The sequence below is a fragment of the Oncorhynchus mykiss genome, chromosome 12 (genome assembly GCF_057628025.1).
Source record: "Oncorhynchus mykiss isolate SJ-2025 chromosome 12, ASM5762802v1, whole genome shotgun sequence".
Classification (NCBI taxonomy): Eukaryota; Metazoa; Chordata; class Actinopteri; order Salmoniformes; family Salmonidae; genus Oncorhynchus; species Oncorhynchus mykiss.
In genome coordinates, this window is record NC_143033.1 from 38488504 (window position 1) to 38512663 (window position 24160).

A 24160-nucleotide genomic window follows, 5' to 3' on the forward strand; every position below is an offset into this window, starting at 1 on the left:
GGTTGCCACTGTCAGAGATGTGTCAGATAAAGGTAGGTTAACTGAAATTTGAGTTATAGTCCTATCTCTTGTTAACATTTCCAGAACACTTGGGAGTTTTGAGGAATTTTTAGTGACCCTGTGTGTGCGACACACATAAACCAGCGTGCTTTGCTTTTTGACTATTAAAAATAATACTGAAATTATCCATGTGGTTTCTACACAGTGCCTGGGGTTCTTACATCAGAAGTAGCCGACATGCATTGATTTTCCATCTGAATAGCCTAGGTCGTTGACTTCTAAAGTATTTTTATTTATTTAACTAGGCAAGTCAGTTAAGAACAAATTCTTATTTACAATGACCGCCTAGGAACAGTGGTTTAACTGCCTTGTTCAGGGGCAGAACTACAGATTTTTACCTTGTCAGCTCGATCTAGCAACCTTTTCGGTTACTGGCCCAACGCTCTAACCACTAGGCTACCTTAGTATTAACTAAAATGTGTTGAGAAACATGTGAACCCGATGGGAAGTAAGGAGGCTGTTTCTTAGCAACAATCTATTTTGACACTGTTGCTAAGTAACCACGTGCCACATACCTGTCTGGCCCAAGTCACCTTTCACGATATTTTACTTAGAGGTGCACAACTCCTGGATTTTGGAGTCGAAAAAAGTCGACTCTTGCTCGATTACTAAAACGGATATAAACACACATACACACCACCTCATTATTGCAGTCCTACTAGGAAGACTACATTTATGTTCTAGAGGACTGACATGCGCATGATGCTGCCCATTTGTCTATAAAATGTCTACTTTGTTTGAATATAGAAGGTGATGTGTAGGCACTATAATATTTCAGTGATATTTCTGCTGTGTGCAGCCTTGACAGATTCCATGGGATGATGCCGAGCACTCTACGCTGATAACCCTATTATTTTCCATGTTTTAGCCCTATTCAGACGGGTATTAGGGTCTTGTAGCCTAACTATTATCAAGCATGTTCATTATTCCAGAGGACGATTCAAACAGGATTAGTTTTTCCAAACTGCCCCCTGTAATTATTTAAAAAAATGTTTTATTAAATGTACTCCTATTATGGAAGCCTGGAGGTTTTTGTAGGCCTGAAGATATTTCAACGTGAAGTCTAGATTATACACTGCTCAAAAAAATAAAGGGAACACTAAAATAACACATCCTAGATCTGAATGAATTAAATATTCTTATTAAATACTTTTTTCTTTACATAGTTGAATGTGCTGACAACAAAATCACATAAAAATGATCAATGGAAATCAAATTTATCAACCCATGGAGGTCTGGATTTGGAGTCACACTCAACATTAAAGTGGAAAACCACACTACAGGCTGATCCAACTTTGATGTAATGTCCTTAAAACAAGTCAAAATGAGGCTCAGTAGTGTGTGTGGCCTCCACGTGCCTGTATGACCTCCCTACAACGCCTGGGCATGCTCCTGATGAGGTGGCGGATGGTCTCCTGAGGGATCTCCTCCCAGACCTGGACTAAAGCATCCGCCAACTCCTGGACAGTCTGTGGTGCAACATGGCGTTGGTGGATGGAGCGAGACATGATGTCCCAGGTGCTCAATTGGATTCAGGTCTGGGGAACGGGCGGGCCAGTCCATAGCATCAATGCCTTCCTCTTGCAGGAACTGCTGACACAATCCAGCCACATGAGGTCCTACATTGTCTTGCATTAGGAGGAACCCAGGGCCAACCACACCAGCATATGGTCTCACAAGGGGTCTGAGGATCTCATCTCGGTACCTAATGGCAGTCAGGCTACCTCTGGCGAGCACATGGAGGGCTGTGCGGCCCCCCAAAGAAATGCCACCCCACACCATGACTGACCCACCGCCAAACCGGTCATGCTGGAGGATGTTGCAGGCAGCAGAACGTTCTCCACGGCGTCTCCAGACTCTTTTACGTCTGTCACGTGCTCAGTGTGAACCTGCTTTCATCTGTGAAAAGCACAGGGCGCCAGTGGCGAATTTGCCAATCTTGGTGTTCTCTAGCAAATGCCAAACGTCCTGCACGGTGTTGGGCTGTAAGCACAACCCCCACCTGTGGACGTCGGGCCCTCATACCACCCTCATGGAGTCTGTTTCTGACCGTTTGAGCAGACACATGCACATTTGTGGCCTGCTGGAGGTCATTTTGCAGGGCTCTGGCAGTGCTCCTCCTGCTCCTCTTTGCACAAAGGCGGAGATAGCGGTCCTGCTGCTGGGTTGTTGCCCTCCTACGGCCTCCTCCACGTCTCCTGATGTACTGGCCGGTCTCCTGGTAGCGCCTCCATGCTCTGGACACTACGCTGACCGACACAGCAAACCTTATTGCCACATCTCGCATTGATGTGTCATCCTGGATGAGCTGCACTACCTGAACCACTTGTGTGGGTAGTAGACTCCGTCTCATGCTACCACTAGTGAAAGCACCGCCAGCATTCAAAAGTAACCAAAACATCAGCCAGGAAACATAGGAACTGAGAAGTGGTCTGTGGTCACCACCTGCAGAACCACTCCTTTATTGGGGGTGTCTTGCTAATTGCCTATAATTTCCACCTGTTGTCTATTCCATTTGCACAACAGCATGTGAAATGTATTGTCAATCAGTGTTGCTTCCTAAGTTGACAGTTTGATTTCACAGAAGTGTGATTGAGTTGGAGTTACATTGTGTTGTTTAAGTGTTCCCTTTATTTTTTTGAGCAGTGTATATTTTTTATTTCACCTTTATTTAACCAGGTAGGATAGTTGAGAACAAGTTCTCATTTGCAACTGCGACCTGGCCAAGATAAAGCAAAGCAGTTCGACACATACAACAACACAGAGTTACACACGGAATAAACAAACATATGTTTGGGTATGTTTGGCAGCATGAGGGAAGGATGCTTTGCTGCGAAATAGGAAGCCGATTCTAGATTTAATTTTGGATTGGAGATGCTTAATGTGAGTCTGGAAGGAGAGTTTACAGTCTAACCAGACCCCTAGGTATTTGTAGTTGTCCACATATTCTAAGTCAGAACCGTCCAGAGTAGTGATGCTGGACGGGCGGGCAGGTGTGGGCAGCGATCGGTTGAAGAACATGCATTTAGTTTTACTTGCGTTTTAGAGCAGTTGGAGGCCACGGAAGGAGAGTTGTATGGCATTGAAGCTCATCTGGAGGTTAGTTAACACAGTGTCCAAAGAAGGGCCAGAGGTATACAGAATAATAGGCTACACTGATAACTTGTGCTTGGCTGCCAAAAGCTTAGGTCTCCCCATAATAGTTAAATGGATGAAGAGTGATCTTAATCATTATTTTAGCGATCCATCCATGTTAGACGTCATTCCTAATAACAATGCCCCTCATCCTGCTGAATTTGACTGTGTTTATGGATGAGAAAGTGAATTAGCTATTTCCAAAAAGTTTAGTGGGGATTATCTATTGCCTAGGACAGGTCTCTCCAACCCTGTTCGCGGAGAACAACCATCATGTAGGTTTTCACTCCAACCCTAATCTAGTGTATCTGATTCAACAATTATCTGGTTGATAAACTGAATCAGGTTAGTTACAACTGGGGTTGGAGAGAGAACCTACAGGAAGGTAGCTCTCTAAGAACAGGGTAAGAGAGTTCTGACCTAGGACATCAACGGCCATCCATTAAATATGCTATAGGCAATACTTTGTAAATGCACATTTAGGCCTAATTAAACTGATTCATTTTGCGATGTTCAACTTCAATTCACTGGCACTATGAAGAATAGCTTAGCTATACTCATTGATAACCTAATATATACTTTAATATACTTTTGGTGAATGTACGAGGCATTGCTAGATACAGATGACCAATATATAGCCTATGCACGGTTGACTGTCTCTCTGCCTGAAAGGATCCTCTCTCTCCCCGCTATGAAAAACGCTTGTGTGTGTTTGGTCTTCAGTCTGTTGTGTTGAATAGCTCAGCCTACTCACTGATAGCCCCTACTTTAGTGAACTGGCGCTAGACATTGCAAGTCAATAAATTGCGATAGCCTATAGCCTATATATTTTGATTACCGATGCACAGTTCTGAGTGTCTGTCTGGTGGCCGGCATGCCTTGCTGTGCCCCTCCCATCTCTCTCTCTCTCACTCGCTAACTCGCTCTTTCTTTGCTGTGAAAGATGCGACAGTTTGTGTTCTCCAAGTAGACTACGGAAAATAGTTTCCTCAGTTGCAGAAATACTGAACCGTAGGAGTTTAAAGCTTGAAGCTTGACACCCAGAAATGGGAGTCCACGGGTAAGGACTCAAGGAATCGATTATTTTGGAGTCGACTCCCCACCACACAACGCATCATGCGATGTAGCCAGCCAGTTAATGTGAACCAAAGATCGTCTATTATATTGACAAGATAGTCAAGTGACCGCTCTAACAATTGAATTACGTGTCCTCAAAGATGGAAAGCATGCTGAAGGAGGCGAGATCAAATGGGACCATTCTAGCTAATGAGAGGGGAGATATGCTTGTAAACAACAGGCCATAGGTAGGCCCTAACGGATAATATGTTCATATGGAAAATAATGAACGGTGTGGAAGGTGTGTTCCACGATGCGCTAATAAGCATTTATATTGATCAAATTCGACTCACTAACCACGTTTCCATCCACAGTTTTTATGCGAGTAAGGTCATACCTTATTAAAATAAATCATGACAGCTGTGATGGAAACAGGTAGTTTCAGTAAACTTTTAGAAATGCAGACATATCATTTGTTTGTTCGACATGGTGGGATCTTTGTGTCAGCAAAATGAATTATGCAAGAAATGGTGGTGGAAATGCCTTAATGTGCAAATATTGATATAATAACCATCATATCAAAGTAACCTTGGAGTCACACAATGATATGTGCGCAAGTAGTAGACAATGGACCTGATCTGACAGCTCAGAGCCTCTGCTCTTTTCTGTCCATAAGAAACAATTGGATTGGTGGAAGAGGTAGGGCAGGCCAGGAGCAAGGAAGGAGGGTGATATGGTGTGGTCCTCATACTTTTATGAGGTTCTACCGACTAGATGTCACTGCACCTTCATTAGCGCATACTGTCCTCAGTGTTGGGGCATCTCAGAATTGATATGTGGGACTGCCTGGCTTCGGAGAGCATGTGCGATATGGGAGTTGGCCATATCACACTGTGAGATATCAAACTAATAATTGAAAGAGAACTTAAGGTTACATGCGTAACCCCGGTTCTCTGATATTATGAGTGAGATATTTCACATCATTCCTCTACTCGCAAGAGTATGAGGAAGTTCGGCATGCTCGAGAAAGATCAGAGGGTGGGAGGGTGGCTCTTTAGTATGAGGGGAAGGGTTCTTCAAGTTACTGAGAGATTCTAGTGAATACCACAGTGAGATATCTCACTGATAATATTAGAGAACCGGGGTTACGCAAGTAACCTTAAATTAATCTGTTGACTTCAAAACAATATTACATTTCTGTAAACAAGTCAAACTAGTTATACATTTTTTTTAAAAGTCTCTATTCCATTGAACAGTTTCAGTTTGTGTGACCATAAAACCGTGTCGAGATGTGATGAGAAATCTCTGGTGCATTGAAAGGTCAATTTTCACTCGACAAAGTCGGCTCCTCTCCTTGTTCGGGCGGCGTTCAGCGATCGACGTCACCGGCTTTCTAGCCATCGCCGCTCCATTTCTCATATATCCATTTGTTTTGTCTTGTTCCATTACACACCTGGTTTTCATTCCATAATTACTGCATGTATTCAGTCCTCTGTTCCCCACCATGTCTTTGTGTGTAATTGTTTATTGTTATGTGGATTTTGTCAAGCGCTATACTTTTGCTATGTTCCGTGTTTTTGGCATGTTATTGTTCTTATGTGCTGTCATTTTTGGACCGGAATTAAAGTGTGCCTGTTTATTACACTCTGCTCTCCTGCATCTGACTTCGCCTCCCGTACACACCCCTGACAGTGTGGTCCTCCCACTATGACTCTTCAAACCATGCAGTTTATTAGGCTACAGATTAAATAAATTATGAACTTCACAGTAAATATCAAGGGTCTTATTCTGGTGGCATGATGATCGATGCTTGACTGTCGTTTGACAAAACAAATACTCTCGCTTATCCATAATAGTCTCATAATGTAAACTAGCCTACAAGCACAGCCTACCAGGACCTAGTTTGGGAAACCCTAGGCTAGAGCGCATGTGCCAAGACCAGAGTAGGCACATATGTTATTCAAAGCAACAGTTTTTGTGACAAAACTATCGGTATAGTTAAACTTTAGATTTTAATTCGGTACATGAAAACATGTGAAAAAGTACATTTTGTGTGCTTTTCATCACACACTGATTTTTATCCGCAGCAAGTCCATTGGATAGAAACACACCACTGGTGGGAAAATTAATATATTATGTTTGTGCAGATTTTTGTATATTCGCATGAAAATCTGTCACCAATTGGATGGAAACCTAGCTATAAATAAGGTTTTCATCCAAACTTTTTATGAAAGTGTATTTAACTAGGGAAGTCAGTTAAGAACAAATTCTTATTTACAATGATGGCCTACCCCGGCCAAACCCTAACCCGGACAACACTGGGCCAATTGTGCGCCACCCTATGGGATTCCCTATCACAGCCGGTTGTGATACAGCTTGGAATCGAACCAGGGTCTGTAGTGACGTCTCTCGCACTGAGATGCAGTGGCTTAGACCGCTGCACCACTCGGGAGCTCCGAGTGCCTGCTAAAAAGGTTTTCGCCTGTGTTGCAGACGGCTATATCGGTCTGCTAATAAACTACATGATTCCATATGTGTTATTTCATAATTTTGATGTTTTCACTATTATTCTACAATGTAGAAAATATAAAACAATAAAGAAAACCCTTGAATGAGTAGATGTGTCCAAACTTTTAACTGGTACTGTATATATTTATATATATATTTTTTTTTTAAATACATTTTTTAAACAAAAGTAGTGCACTGGGCCTGGGCCTTTAATAGTATTAAAGGCCCAGTGCACTACTTTTGTTAAAAAAATGTATTTAAAAAAAATATATATATAAATATATACAGTACCAGTTAAAAGTTTGGACACATCTACTCATTCAAGCGTTTTCTTTATTTTTTAAATATTTTCTACATTGTAGAATAATAGTGAAAACATCAAAGTTATGAAATAACACATATGGAATCATGTAGTAATCAAAAAAAGTTTAAACAAATTGAAATATATTTTAGATTTGAGATTCTTCAAAGTAGCCACCCTTTGCCTTGATGACAGCTTTGCACACTCTTGGCATTCTCTCAACCAGCTTCATGAGGAACGTTTTTTCCGGCAGTCTTGGAGTTCCCACATATGCTGAGCACTTGTTGGCTGCTTTTCCTTCATTCTGCTGTCCAACTCATCCCAAACCATCTCAATTGGGTTGAGGTTGGGTGATTGTGGAGGCCAGGTCATCTGATGCAGCACTTCTTCACTCTCCTTCTTGGTCAAATAGCCCTTACACAGCCTGGAGGTGTGTTTTGGGTCGTTGTCCTGTTGAAAAACAAATGATAGTCCCAGTAAGCGCAAACCAGATGGGATGGCATATCACTGCAGAATGCTGTGGTAGCCACGCTGGTTAAGTGTGCCTTACATTCTAAATAAAGCACAGACAGTGTCACCAGCAAAGCACCATCACACCTCCTCCTCCATGCTTCATGTTGGGAACCACACATGCGGAGGTCATCCGTTCACCTACTCTGAGTCTCACAATGACTGGAACCAAAAATCTCAAATTTGGACTCATCAGACCAAAGGACAGACTTCCACATGTCTAATGTCCATTGCTTGTGTTTTTGGCACAAGCAAGTCTCTTCTTCTTATTGGTGTCCTTTAGTTATGGTTTCTTTGCAGCAATTCGACCATGAAAGCCTGATTCATGCAGTCTCCTCTGAACAGTTGATGTTGAGATGTGTCTGTTACTTGAACTCTGTGAAGCATTTATTTGGAATGCAATCTGAGGTGCAGTAATCTCTGCAGCAGAGGTAACTTTGGGTCTTCCTTTCCTGTGGCGGTCCTCGTGAGAGCCAATTTCATCATAGCGCTTGATGGTTTTTGTGACTCAACTTGATTTGTTTAACACTTTTTTGGTTACTACATGATTCTGTATGTGTTATATCATTTGTTTGATGTCTTCACATTATTCTACAATGTAGAAAAGAGTAAAAATAAAGAAAAAACCTTTGAATGAGTAGGTGTGTCCAAACCTTTGACCGGTACTGTATATTAATACTTTGTAAAAATGTTCTGTGGGTGCTAGCACACTTACTTTCCGCGGTTATGCCTATACTCGCACTATATCTGTAATCTGTTGGCTAAGGCGCATATGCCAGTACCAGAGTGGGCAGATTCAATATGTAATTATATATTTTTTGTGACAAAACCATCGGTAGAGTTGAAAATGGAATGAAGAATGACGATGAAATGAAATGAAGATGGAAACCCATTTAACTTAACTTAACCCATTTAACTGTTTTATCCTGTAAATGGGAATTTACAGCAATTTGTTTGTATGTGTGCACTACCTCATCACGCACAGCCATTTATCCGCAACAAGTACATTTGATGGAAACAAATCTCTGGTGGGAAAGTGTGCATTTTGTTATGAAGATTTTAGAATATTCATATTAAAATCCTTCACCAATTGGATAGAAACCTAGCAACTGACCTCCATACAAAAATTCCTCACTTCGTGTGCTTATTTTCCTGGACAGATTTTGGTCGGAGTTAACTTCTTACGTGTGAAATCCCGTTAACGGGATAGATTTGACAACAGCCAGTGAAAGTGCAGGGCGCCAAATTCATACAACAGAAATCTCATAATTAAAATTCCTCAAACATACAAGTATTATACACCATTTTAAAGATAAACTGTTAGGTCAGTGTCTAGACACAGAAAACAGCAATTTTTCCAGCCAAAGAGAGGAGTCACAAAAAGCAGAAATAGAGATAAAATGAATCACTAACCTTTGATGACCTTCATCAGATGACACTCATAGGACTTCACAATATATGCATGTTTTTTTCGGTAAAGTTCATATTTATATCCAAAAATCTCAGTTTACATTGGTGTGTTATGTTCAGTAATGTTTTGCTTCCAAAACATCCGGTGATTTTGCAGAGAGCCACATCAATTTACAGAAATGCTCAAATACAAGTGTTATACATGGAATTAAAGATATACTTCTTCTTAATGCAACCGCTGTGTCAGATTTCAAAAAAGCTTTACAGAAAAAGCACACCATGCAATAATCTGAGTACAGCGCTCAGGCACAAAAACAAGCCATACAGAGTCAACAGAAGTCAGAAATAGCATTATAAATATTCACTTACCTTTGATGATCTTCCTCGAAATGCACTCCCAGGAATCCCAGTTCCACAATAAATGTTTGTTTTGTTCGATAAAATCCATCATATGTCCAAATACCTCCTTTTTGTTTGCGCATTTAGCCCAGTAATCCAAATGCAGTGCGCGTTCAGACGAAAAGTAAAAAACGTTATATTACAGTTCGTAGAAACATGTCAATTGATGTATAGAATCAATCTTTAGGATGTTTTTAACATAAATCTTCAATAATGTTTCAACCGGACAATTCCTATCTTTAGAAATGAAAAGGAACGCAGCTCGCTCTCACAGCCGCGCGCATGACTGAGCTCATGGCATTCTGCCAGACCCCTTAGTCAAACAGCTCTTATTCACTCCCCCTTCACATTAAAAGCCTGAAACAAGGTTGTAAAGACTGTTGACATCTAGTGGAGTTACTCTGGGCACCTTATTCATCCAAGCTACTCAATACTGCCCCTCAGCCATAAGAAGTTAAACCTTTCGCTTCGCCTCTTCCTCTAATAAAATCAAATGTTATGTCACATGCTTTATAAACAACAGGAGTAGACTAACAGTGAAATGCTTATGTACCTGCCCTACCCAACAATGCAGAGTGAAAGAAAAGATAAATAATCTAAAAGCAAAACGTAATAAAAGTAATAAATACACAATGCGTAACGATAACTTGGCTATATACAGGGTGCAGCAGGACCGCTTGCCGTGTCAACAGAGAGAACTAGGGGGGGGGGGGGGGTCTTATTGACTGAGTTGTGTCTATTTTGAAGATAATTAGAGCAACTAATTACCAGAGCCATATTCTCTAGGCCTATAGCTCTGCTAATTTCTTTAGTTCAAGCCAGACTTCTTCCCAATCCCCACAATGCAGATGATGTAAAGAGTTGGAAATCCAGTGTGAAACACTTTTTCCAACACTGATATCGCTGGTCTCTAGACTGTAACTTCCATTGTGCTTGTATTTCCCCCAGACACACAACTGTAACAAAATCAACATGCTGATTCAGACTGACATTGTCAGTGTGAAAATGCCTACCCTCCAAAGGAAAAAAAAAAACACCTAAAACATCAGTAGCATCTCAAGGGAAATAAGCTTTGATTCTGAGCGAGTCACTCTGTATTCTGAGCATCTGTGGACTACACACTGCTATGGCTGGCCTTTGGCTGTGTGTCATACACTGGTCATATTACCTCTGGTGTGATTATGGATCGTGAACAAATGAGTGAAACATCAGGCACTGCATACGTTTATACCGGACATTTTATTGAAATAGAGGATACAGTGCCACCTTGACGACGAGGAGTGATGCAGTATCAATAGGTTAGCTTGAGGAGAATAATTATATTACTTCTTACTACAGCCGTTCTTTAGGCTTATTCCTGGTTGCTGGGCTTATAAGTACATTAAATATTTTTTCTCAAACAAGTTCTGGATGGGAAAGCTACACCCAAATACACCTTTATAATATCTTGCTTGGGATACATGCAGTCAAATTCTGGGCAAAGATAAGACCATCCCCTGTAGCCAAGTGTTGTTTTGAGAATGAGGAAAACAGACAGCAAAGATTTTTTGGGGAGCAATGGACACCGCTTCCATGCAGGTTTACAGGCACATCAGCACGTGGCAACAATAAAAATAGAAAGCTGAAGTCACAAACACAATTGGTACCCTTCAGACTGCACTTTACATTGACTTCAATAAAAATAATTAATAAAATGATCAACAATGTTTGAGCTCAACTACCAGAGGTCTAGCAAGCATGGTTAGTCATAGAGATACGGCATTTTTAAATCACATCAGTTTGTATACATTTATTAATACAACTTCCACAAGGACTTGGTACATAACTGGAATATAGCGCCAACGTTTTTCTGTTATGGAATACAAGCACACTAATTCTGGGTTACAAGGTAGTAATATAATAATCATCTTTCATTAGTCGTACAGAACTTTAGGTCTACAAACTACACCACGTCACTGCACAGTATAATCATAGAAGGGGGACCCTGGTCATTAGGTGGCCTGCAAGCACTACATAGCCTCCATGTTTAGGATAAAGCAATGCCAGGGAGGTGATTTTAACTGCAGAACACCACAAACACGTACAGTAGGTATGTAATTGATGACAGTATGGGGTTGTTATCTACTATGAAAATAGCAACTGATATTGACCCTGGCTTTGGGTTTGACCCAAGGTTTAGGGTTTAGTTTTGTTTGGAGGAACAGCTGCAAATGGAATATCAATAACTATCTTACATATAAAGAATAACAAATAATCTCATTGGAATCAACATAAAATGATTACAGTATAACAGAATGGACAACTCATGCCACACTCACAATTGGCATAATAATTAATACTGCAACACAAAATCAGCAAAGAGACATGGATTATTGGAAATCTAGGAATGACTATAACTGTGTTTGATGGCTGCTGCAGGTCAAGCAATCAGAAAAGCGTTGAGAAGCTTGAAATTATCAGCTACCTGCAAGTATCAATAAAAAAGAACAATGGCACAGACTGGAGCAAACAAGTAATAATAGCCATCATAAATAGTGGTCAGCATAGTGGTTACTAAAATGAGTAGAGAATGACATCCACTAATGCATTAAAATTATGGCAGCCTGACAATTTCATGTTCCCTGTTCCTGCTCTTGCCTCTCACTACTGCCATCTTGGCCCAGAATGGTACTTGTTGCATCATGGAGACATACTGTAGCAACTGGTTCAACTGGAAACGTCCGCCCCAGTAAGGCCTGGAAGATGGCACCAAATCAAGTATCTCTTGTGGAACGGTTGGGAAAGTAGGAAAAGTACCATGGAAGCAGAACAAGCATAAAAAATAGACACAAAACATATATGATATTACACTTTCCAATATTGGCAATACAGTACAAAGAGGTGGGACCGATGGCTTAGTGAATATGAAAGATTTCTTCTTCTTTTTGGAGAGCTTCACCATCAACCACGTTTTACGACATTAAGACATTTAGTTTAGGATGGAGTGGGGATGTCACATTCTCCCATGGAGGTAAAGATGGTGGAGAGGAATGAGGGAAAGGAATAATACATGACTAAAACGCTAACAGCTGCTGTTTGTTCATGGGGCGAGGTGTGGAGTGGAGGGTGGTGAGTGGACGGACGGAAGGTTCAGTTCTTCAGGACTGAGTCGTACACCTGGTAGACATACTGGGTCACCTCAGGAGCCCGGCACTTCAAGGACAGCTGGAAGAGAGGATAGGAAAAACTATAGGTTACATTTCAGCTCAATAAGTCTGAGTACATTTCACCTTCTCTACTGCACAACAGTTTAATTGCTTTTCGGCACTCTTTTCATTCTAACAATTATTGTGAACACCATAATATGATAGCATTATAGATTTTTTTTTTTTAAGTCTCACTTTCTATCAAATCACATTTCAGCCCTTAACCAACAATGCAGTTCAAGAAAAAGCGTTAAGAAAATATTTACTAAATAAGTAAAAAATAAAATAAAACAATAACGAGGCTATATACAGGGGGTACCGGTACCGAGTCAATGTGTGGGGGTACATCCATACTACCGCTTTAAAAACTCTACAACATTAATGCATACTAGCATGTAGACATACACTCAGTGACCAGTTTATTAGACAGACCACCCTTTCTCACGAAAATGGTTTGCTCCTACAGACAGTGGTCATGTGGACGTGGCTTGCTATATAAAGCAGGCAGACAGGCATTCCGTTACTGTTCAATTGAACGTTAGGAATGGGCAAAACGAGTGACCTAAGCGAATTTGAGCGTAGTATGATCGTCGGTACCAGGCGCGCCGGTTCTAGTATCTCAGAAATGGCCGGCCTCCTGGGCTTTTCATGGACAACAGTGTCTAGGGTTTACGGAGAATGGGTGCAACAAACAAAAAACATGCAGTAGGGGGCAGTCCCGTGGGTGAAATTAGTTTGTTGATGAGAGATCGAAGGAGAATGGCATTAATCATGCGAGCTATCAGGTGGGCCAAAAATAGCCAATAACGGCGCAGTACAACATTGGTGTGCAGAACAGCATCTCAGAACGCACATCTTGTCGGTTCTTGTCATGAATGGGAAATTGCAGCAGACGACCACACCGAGTTGCACTCCTATTAGCTAAAAACAACAAGAAGTGGTTCCAGTGGGCACGCAATCACCAACTTTGGACAATTGAGGAGTGGAAAAACATTGTCTGGTCTGACAAATCCCTGTTCCTGTAGTGTCAGGATTTGGCGTAAGCAGCATGAAACCATAGCCCCTTCCTGCCTGGAGTCAACAGTACAGGCTGGTGGAGATGGTGTAATGGTGTGGGGAAAGTTGTCTTGACACATGTTAGGTCCCTTGATACCAACTAAGCAACGTTTCCATGTCCCAATGAATTCAGGCTCTTCTGGAGGCAAAGGGAATTCCAACCCGGTAATAGATGGGTGTACCTAATAAACTGACCACTGTGTACTGGAACGCTCTCCTGTTATTATGGCCTGGTCCATATGTTATACCTGTTCCATGATGTTGCCCAAAAGCTATTTGTCTGAGATGCTTCTGCCAATAAATTGGCCCCGACACAGCTGCCCTTGACCATTTTGAAAGGTTGATATGAACTGTTACCTGAACTCTACTACCTTGGACAGCAGTTATTGTGCAAGGGTCAAATGAAATAACCCCTGGGCATTATCTATGTATGGGGAGCACAAAACAAAACAATAGCCATGGCCATCACCATAGCTCACTTAATATTATCAGTCTTCCCGGATGTCATAGGATAAGTGTTTGTTCTCAACTGCTTTGATGGGCTAACACAATCCATTATTTATTTTAGATGGGTCTAAAGAAGCATGATATGAAGAAAATGTAGTCTATTTCCGAAGAATAGAATAGCATACTGAGTTGTCCTTATGTTAGGTCCTCATCTGGCTATGGCTATGGGCTACACTAGTTCATTCAGCAGACCAGATTTGCTTAGAATTCCATGACATTATTTTATAGTATGAAGTATCAGCTGTTCCGGACGACGAATCACACTCTCCGTAGCCGTCGTGAGTAAGACCTTTAAACAGGTCAACATACACAAGGCTGCGGGGCCAGACGGATTACCAGGACGTGTGCTCCGGGCATGTGCTAACCAACTGGTAGGTGTCTTCACTGACATTTTCAACATGTCCTTGATTGAGCCTGTAATACCAACATGTTTCAAGCAGACCACCATAGTCCCTGTGCCCAAGAACACAAAGGCAACCTGCTTAACTTCTTTGGGAACTTGTGCAGTATTGAGTAGCTTGGATGAATACTGCGACCTGTATGCTCTAGTCGGCTGGCCCTCGTTACATATTCGTCGCCAGACCCACTTGCTCCAGGTCATCTACAAGTCCATGCTAGGTAAAGCTCTGCCTTATCTCAGTTCACTGGTCACGATGGCAACACCCACCCGTAGCACGCGCTCCAGCAGGTGTATCTCACTGATCATCCCTAAAGCCAACACCTCATTTGGCCGCCTTTCGTTCCAGTTCTCTGCTGCCTGTGACTGAAACGAATTGCAAAAATCGCTGAAGTTGGAGACTTTTATCTCCCTCACCAACTTCAAACATCTGCTATCTGAGCAGCTAACCGATCGCTGCAGCTGTACATAGTCCATCTGTAAATAGCCCACCCAATTTTTACCTACCTCATCCCCATACTGTTTTTATTTATTTACTTTTCTGCTCTTTTGCACACCAATATCTCTCACCAATATCTCTACCTGTACATGACCATCTGATCATTTATCACTCCAGTGTTAATCTGCAAAAGTGTAACTATTCGCCTACCTCCTCATGCCTTTTGCACACAATGTATATAGACTCTCTTTTTTTCCTACTGTGTTATTGACTTGTTAATTGTTTACTCCATGTGTAACTCTGTGTTGTCTGTTCACACTGCTATGCTTTATCTTGGCCAGGTCGCAGTTGCAAATGAGAACTTGTTCTCAACTAGCCTACCTGGTTAAATAAAGGTGAAATAAATAAAAATAAAAAAGTAAAATAAGGTGCCCAGAGTAAACTGCCTGCTTCTCAGGCCCAAAAGCTAGAATATGCATATAAATAGTACATTTGGATAGAAAAAACTGAAGTTTCTAAAACTGTTTGAATGATGTCTGTGAGTATAACAGAACTCATATGGCAGGCAAAAACCTGAGAGAAAATCCAACCAGGAAGTGGTAAATCTGAGGTCTTTGCCTATCCAATATACAGTGTCTATGGGGTCATATTGCACTTCCTAAGGCTTCCACTAGATATCAACAGTCTTTAGAACTTTGTTTCAGGCTTTTACTGTGGAAGGGGGAGAGAATAAGAGCTGTTTGAGTCAGGTGTCTGGCAGAATGCCATGAGCTCAGTCAGGTGCGCGGCCGTGAGAGGTAGCTGCGTTCCTTTTCATTTCTAAAGACAAAGGAATTGTCCGGTTGAAACATTATTGAAGATTTATGTTAAAAACATCCTAAAGATTGATTCTATACATCGTTTGACATGTTTCTACGAACTGTAATATAACGTTTTTGACTTTTCATCTGAACGCGCACTGTGCATTTGGATTACTGGGCTAAACGCGCGAACAAAAAGGAGATATTTGGACATAAATGATGGACTTTATCGAACAAAACAAACATTTATCTGTGATTCCTGGGAGTGCATTCCGATGAAGATCAAAGTTAAGTGAATATTTACAATGCTATTTCTGAGTTTTGTGACACCTCTCCTTCTTTGGAAAATGGTTGTATGTTTTTCTGTGACTTGGCACTGACCTAACATCGCAAAGTGTGCTTTCGCCGTAAAGCCTTTTTGAAATCTGACACAGCAGTTGCATTAAGGAGAAGTTTATCTATAATTCCATGCATAACACTTGTACCTTTAATCAATGTTTATGATGAGTATTTCTGTAAGTTGATGTGGCTCTCTGCACTTTCACCGGATGTTTGTTTGAGACAATGCATTTCTGAACATAACACACTAATTTCAAATGAGGTTTTTGGACATAAAGATGAACTTCATCGAACAAAACACAAATGTATTTTCTAACATGGAGTCCTGGGAGTGCCATCCGGTGAAGATCATCAAAGGTTAGAGATTAATTTTAACGCTATTTCTGAGTTTTGTGACACCTCTCCTTTGGAAAATGGCTGTGTTTTTCTGTGACTTGGCGCTGACCTAACATAATCGCAAGGTGTGCTTTCGCCATAAAGCCTTTTTGAAATCAGACACTGTGGCTGGAAAAATTAGAATTTTATATTTAAAATGGTGTATAATACTTGTATGTTTGAGGAATTTTAATTATGAGATTTTTGTTGTTTTGAATTTGGAACCCTGCAATTTCACTGGCTGTTGGTTAGGTGGGACACTAGCGTCCCACATATCCCAGAGAAGTTATATGACTACAGACCCGTAGCACTCATGTCCATAGCCATGAAGTGCTTTGAAAGGCTGGTAATGGCTCACATCAACACCATAATACCAGAAACCCTAGACCCACTCTAATTTGCATACCGCATATCTCTATTGCACTCAACACTGCCCTTTCCCACCTGGACAAAAGGAACACTTATGTGAGAATGCTATCTATTCATTGACTACAGCTCAGTGTTCACCACCATAGTACCCTCAAAGCTCATTACTAAGCTAAGGACCCTGGGACTAAACACCTCCCTCTGCAACTGGATCCTGGACTTCCTGACGAGCCGCCCCCAGGTGGTGAGGTTAGGTAGCAACACATCTGCCACGCTGATCCTCAACACTGGAGCTCCCCAGGGGTGCATGCTCAGTCCCCTCCTGTACTCCCTGTTCACCCATGACTGCATGGCCAGGCACGACTCCAACACCATCATTAAGTTTGCAGACGACACAACAGTGGTAGGCCTGATCACCAACAACGACGAGACAACCTATAGGGAGGAGGTCAAAGACCTGGCCGGGTGGGTGCCAGAATAACAACCTATCCCTCAACGTAACCAAGAGTAAGGAGATGATTGTGCACTACAGGAAAAGGAGGACCGAGCACGCCCCCATTCTCATCAATGGGGCTGTAGTGGAGCAGGTTGAGAGCTTCAAGTTCCTTGGTTCCAAATTAGAATGGTCTAAACACACCAAGACGGTTGTGAAGAGAGCATGACAAAGCCTATTCTCCCTCAAGAAACTAAAAAGATTTGGCATGGGTCCTGAGATCCTCAAAAGGTTCTACAGCTGCAACATCGAGAGCATCCTGACCGGTTGTATCACTGCCTGGTAAGACATTTGCAAGGCACTTCAGAGGGTAGTGCGTACGGCCCAGTACATCACTAGGGCAAAGCTGCCTGCCATCCAGGACCTCGACACCAGGCGGTGTCAGAGGAAGGCCCTAAAAATTGTCAAAGACTCCAGCCACCCAGTCATAGACTGTTCTCTCTACTACCGCACGGCAAGCGGTACCGGAGTGCCAAGTCTAGGACAAAAAGGCTTCAACAGTTTTTACCCCCAAGCCATAAGACTGCTGAACAGGTAATCAAATGGCTACCCGGACTATTTGCATTGTGTGCCACCCCAACCCCTCTTTTACACTGCTGCCACTCTCTGTTTATCATATATGCATAGTCACTTTAACTATACATTCATGTACATACTGCCTCAATTGGCCTGGCCAACCAGTGCTCCCGCACATTGGCTAACCGGGCTATCTGCATTGTTTCTCGCCACCCGCCAACCCCTCTTTTATGCTACTGCTACTCTCTGTCCATCATATAGGCATAGCCACTTTAACCATATCTACATGTACATACTACCTCAATAAGCCTGACTAACCTGTAGCCTCACTACTTTTATAGCCTCGCTACTGTATATAGCCTCGCTACTGTGATTTTCCACTGTCTTTTTACTGTTGGTTTTATTTCTTTACTTACCTATTGTTCACCTAATACATTTTTTGCACTATTGATTAGAGCCTGTAAGTAAGCATTTCACTGTAAGGTCTACACCTGTTGTATTCAGCGCACGTGACAAATAAACCTTGATTTGATGAATACAAATTAACAAAGTTAAATCAAATTGAAAAAATATTTTCTCTAAACGATTTGAAGGAGTGCGCACATGCGGCTATGCTGTGTTGAGCGGTTAACAAAGAAATAGGTATTTCTATATGCTTAATTTAGAGTTAATAATATAACTTTAGTTCTACAAATGTTGGGCTATAAGTTTTGATTTTTAATACATTATAAGGCTGCATGATGCCGATTTGAATTTTATTTTTTTGCTCAGGCTGTACACGCTACATCGGTCACTCATTCACAATTTGACAAGCACTTGATTCTTGGCATGCCAAGAATTTCACACCGGAATCCCTTTGTGTGGCCGTAATGCACTCTTAAAAAAAAGCCTTTTGCGTGGCCGTTGTGCCCTTCTCCATGAGCACCGCTCACTCCATCACGTGATCGGGTCTTTCTCACAGGCTACAAGTGAAGATAAACACATTGGGGACGCAACTTCGTGCATCCTTACCCAACTCCAAGGTGTATATTAAAGATATTGGAAGAAATGTTCACATTTGCTTTTCGTCAGCCAACAAGATGAGTAGACCTAACGAACAGCAAAAGCATTAGCCTATGTCAATCTACTATCCCCCATAGTACAAAGGTCGACCTATTCTATTTTGTGCGAGAAATAAATATACCAAACGTCTGGAACATATAAAATAAACAGAAGTAAAAAAAAAGACATAAATAAAAAAGACAACTAATAAATAAATAAAAACAAATAGAAAAACAAATAATTAAGGAGCAACAATGAAATAACAGTAGTGAGACTATATACAGGGGTTACCGGTATAGAGTCAATATGAGGGGGCACCGGGTAGTCGAGGTAATTGAGGTAATATGTACATGTAGGTAGAGGTAAAGTGATTAGGCATGGATAATAAACAGAGTAGCAGCAGCTTAAAAATGGGGGTGGGGGCAATGCAGATAGTCTGGGTAGCCATTTGATCAACTGTTCAGGAGTCTTATGGCTTGGGGGTAGAAGCTGTTAAGAAGTCTTTTTGACCTGCAGTAGCAGAGAGAACAATCTGTGACTAGGGTGGCTAGTCTTTGGCAATTTTTAGAGCCTTCCTCTGACACTGCCTGGTATAGAGGTCCTGGATGGCAGGAAGTTGGCCCCAGTATTGTACTGGGCCGTACACACTACCCTATGGAATGCCTTGCGGTCGGAGGCAGTGCAGTTGCTATACCAGGCAGTGATGCAACCAGTCATGATGCTCTCTATGGTGCAGCTGTCAAACCTTTTGAGGATCTGAGGACCCATGCCCAATCTTTTCAATCTCCTGAGGGGGAATAGGCATGGTCGTGCCCTGTTCACAACTGTCTTGGGTGTTTGAACCATGATAGTTTGACGGTGATGTGGACAGCAAAGGAACAATTATATGCTTCAAGCATTGCGCTGTTTATGACTTCAAGCCTATCAACTCCCGAGATTAGGCTGGTGTAACCGATGTGAAATGGCTAGCTAGTTAGCGGGGTGCGCGCTAATAGCGTATCAAACGTCACTCGCTCTGAGACTTGGAGTAGTTCCCCTTGCTCTGCAAGGGCCGCGGCTTTTGTGGAGCGATGGGTAACGATGCCTCGAGGGTGGCTGTTGTTGATGTGTTCCTGGTTTGAGCCCAGGTAGGGGCGAGGAGAGGGACGGAAGCTATACTGTTACACTGGCAATACTATAGTGCCTATAAGAACATCCAATAGTCAAAGGTATATGAAATACAAATGGTATAGAGAGAAATAGTCCTAAAATTCCTATAATAACCTCAACCTAAAACTTCTTACCTGGGAATATTGAAGACTCATGTTAAAAGGAACCACCAGCTTTCATATGTTCTCATGTTCTGAGCAAGGAACTTAAACGTTAGCTTTTTTACATGGCACATATTGTACTTTTATTTTCTTCTCCAACACTTTGTTTTTACATTATTTAAACCAAATTGAACATGTTTCATTATTTACTTGAGGCTAAATTGATTTAATTGATGTATTATATTAAGTTAAAATAAAAGTTTATTCGGTATTGTTGTAATTGTCATTATTACAAATAAATATATTTTAAAAATAAATAATAATAATAATACAAGTGTCCAATTAATCGGTATTGGCTTTTTTTGGTCCTCCCAATAATCGGTATCGTGTTGCAAAATCATTATCGGTCGACCTCTAGTATGACTATGATTCGTTTCTTATGCTGGGCATCATGCTCTTTTGCACACCAGTATCTCTACCTGCACATGACCATCTGATCATTTATCACTCCAGTGTTAATCTGCTAAATTGTAATTATCCGCCTACTTCCTCAAGCCTTTTGCACACAATGCATATAGACTCTTTTTTTCTTTCTACTGTGTTATTGACTTGTTTATTGTTTACTCCATGTGTAACTCTGTTGTCTGTTCACACTGCTATGCTTTATCTTGGCCAGGTCGCAGTTGTAAATGAGAACTTGTTCTCAACTAGCCTACCTGGTTAAATAAATGTGAAATAAAAAATAAAATAAAAAAATTCACAAGTGATAATATATAATTCACAAGTTATAGGCTAATATTGTCACCCATCAGTATTCTTGCTTTAATCTTGTCTTTAGATATCCTAAATAGCATGGGTGAAATTTGTTTTGATTTTGAATGGACCATTATTATGCACCTGTATCGAATCAGGGTCAGCGGGAAAAAACACATGTCATCTATGCACTTAAAAAGCGAATGGAGGATGCTTTTCCACGTTTATTTTCATGCCAGCCATGTAGGCTATATACTCTTGTTGTAAATATAAACAATGTGCTTAATATTAGGAAAGTTGAGAAATAAATATAGTAGGCCTAGGCAATAGAAAGCTGGCTCTCCTATTTATATTAGAGGTCATCACCGTCACCATTTACCGTGACTAAATGGTGACCTGGAATTGTACTGCCTTCATGACTCGTGACCGCCAGTGTGGCGGTAATACGGTCAACGCAACCTGACCATGACCAACGCAACGCAACCGCAACCTGACCATGCCTGTATTTAGGAGCTATTTTGCAGTGCTATATGGGTCTTTTCACCTTGTTCATAGCCAATCTAGAGGATCAAAAGTTAACCAAGCAGCACGTCTGCTGCCGAGGTCACCCATTACTCTGCCAGAGGACATGTCATTCCCAATGAGTCCTCAATGATGAACAGGTTCCTTCAAACATATGATAAGGGAACATGATATAGCTGGGTGTGTGTAAAACAAAGGTTGATAACTTGTATTACTTCCATAAACCATCTCTAGGTACCACTTCCTGGATGTAACATGCACTTCATTACAGGGGAGTGTAGCGAAGGTGCTGTCTCAGTGAGAAGGGCTATCAATTATTTCCTGGGTTCAAACATTCCATTAAAGACTAAGTCTACTCATGAAGGTCACGCAATGACTACAGCATTTACAAAACACAAAAGTGTTTATTTGCCTGGTACTCTAGTGAGGGAAGGGTGGAAATATAAAGAGCCTTCTGCTTGGCACTTCAGACTTCTACTGACAAAAACAGTAAGTGACTTCTGAGTTCAGAATTAGGAGAGTTGAGGTTAGGCGGGTGTTTTACCGTGTAGTTGGGGTTGCCGGGTTGGATGCGGAGCTCAGCCAGGATCCAGATGCCATTGGTGAGCTTGAGTGACTGGTAGAGCATGTCCTGGCCCTCCACGTTCCTCTTAGCGATGGTGTAAATGTTGTCGTTCTGCAGCTTCCCCGACACAGTGTCTGCAAGGTCACATTACATATGAGTCAGGTATATACTAGAAGTGTAGATATAAATTCTCATTTTTTTTCAGGATTTCTGGAGTCATGAGGGAATAGGCTGCGGGGAATACTTAAAATGGGAATTTTCAGGAATTTTCCAACCCTACTTTATGTGGAGATCAGCACTACACAGGCAAAGCTCAGCCTCATGGGCTCTAGGCTATTCTACGGTCAACTACTGATAAGTGCACATTGGATAAGTGCATTCTCCATTGTAGTGCAGTTCAGCAGTTGTAATTAATATATTTTTTACTGACAGTACTCATTCAGACATTCACATCTGAGAGGAGAGTTATCTATAGACTAAGGCATTGTATTGTACAGTAGTAGCTTCATTTTTGGGAACTGCATTCTCTAGTCTAGGAACATGAGGTTTTTGCTTTATTACTAGGTATGGGGCTATATATGCAGTGGTTTCTACAGTTTCCATTGTTGGTTTGCAGCGTCATCTAAAAAAAGGACTGAGGGACTCAATACAACAAGAGAGAAGGAGATTGATTTCATGTAAGACAAAATTCATTATAATAACAGTATGTGAAATACCAACAACTAGGCCATTAGCTGCTTTCTGAGTCATATTAGACTACACACATTGCCATGACCTACATCAGCTGCCTATTCCTCTGTCCCAGTCAATCTGTACCCTTAAGGCAACTCTAATGGTTTCTCTGTGAGCCTGGCTAACTACTGGCAGTGGGGAGCAGCTCAGCAATTATATCTACATTAGCTTCATGAAACAACTGCTGGAGCTTAGTCCCTCCTTTGTGCCTCTAAGTGAAAAAAAAAGTGTCCTGATCCAAGTCGGACTTTGAGGAAGAAGAACAGAGCTAGGGTAACTTTTAAAAGTGCTGTGAACATTGAAGCAATACATTGAACGTCATAAATGTAACCTAGCCTGTAAGCTGTACTGTTATGTGGGCTGTCAATATAGGGAGTAGCTACTACAACTTCCAGATCTCACATCTAGAGGTGGGGATGTCACTATAGACACTATGTCTAATGGGCTTAAAACCATGGGTCAATGGACAAACTACCACTACCATAAAGTCTGACCCTGAGGCCCATGTCCCATTGTAGGTCCTGTCCTGAGCAATCGTCAGTGCCACTGCTCTCAGCCCTCAGTCACTCTGTTGTCTGGGGCAACCAGGCATGGTGTGGGTTATCATTAAAGAGCTTGTGTGAAGTCTCCTTCAGGGAAAGAGGGGGAGGGGTGAGACGAAATGCCTTGAAAGGAGTCCTGAGAGGTAGGTGGTGGATGGAGAGAAGGAGAAAGACAAGTGTCAAAAAAGAAAGAAGCAGGACAAGTGACAGTGGGGGAATGAATTTCATCTCTCCTACAGCGCAGTGGAAAAGCTTCCTGTATGACTAGTCTCTATTATGTTACAGTCTGCAGGGAAGCTTCTAGTGGTCAAGGCTCCCAACTCCATACTGCTCTAACCATTTACCTTTGAGCAACACTCGTCAGTCATAGATGGTAAATGGCTGCTTTTTGTTACCCTACTTTGTTTGAATGTGAGATGCAACTTAAGTGGTGTTTGTATTTTTGTGTGGCCAATTAGTGCCTTGTAATTTTCAGGGCAAAAAGTGAAATGTCTTTTTCAGGGCAAAAAGGATGTCAGTTGTGTTTTAATAACAGCCTTTGAAACCATCCAACCACTATCACAATGACATTTTATGTCCTTAGATGAACAAAGGAAACAAGCATTGATTACTGGGAAAATGTTATATCCATTAAAATGAAAAGTATGATTCAAGACCATTTAATGTGTTGAAATATTACCTTAATTAGCAAGCTAGTATGTTGCCTACTTGTTGGAAAACATTTTGTATTTGCTATGCTATTATTCTCGCTTGCATGACTCATGGGTCTACTGTGGCTGCGGAAAGAGCCTTGTTTTAAATTAGGCTACTGGAGAATTGCTACAAAGAAAGCATCTAAAAACAGAGGTGGTAACATAATAAGACTCCCCATATTTGACTGAGGAAAAATGTAGGCAGCAAAAG

The 24160-nt window shown here is 41.5% G+C and overlaps 1 protein-coding gene across 2 annotated transcripts in view; it reads right to left on the reverse strand.

Annotated features, from left to right (window-relative positions):
• Positions 1 to 10599: 10599 nt before the first annotated feature.
• The window catches only part of LOC110537549 (AP-2 complex subunit beta), a 67430-nt gene continuing 53869 nt past the window's right edge, over positions 10600 to 24160 (reverse strand). For both annotated transcript variants that reach the window (XM_021623672.3, XM_021623673.3), the window contains 2 exons: positions 21963 to 22117; positions 10600 to 12583 (listed from right to left, as the gene is read on the reverse strand). In XM_021623672.3, coding sequence (XP_021479347.1) covers positions 12509 to 12583; positions 21963 to 22117 — 230 coding nt within the window. In that variant the 3' untranslated portion in view covers positions 10600 to 12508. The remainder of the gene's footprint in view (positions 12584 to 21962; positions 22118 to 24160) is intronic.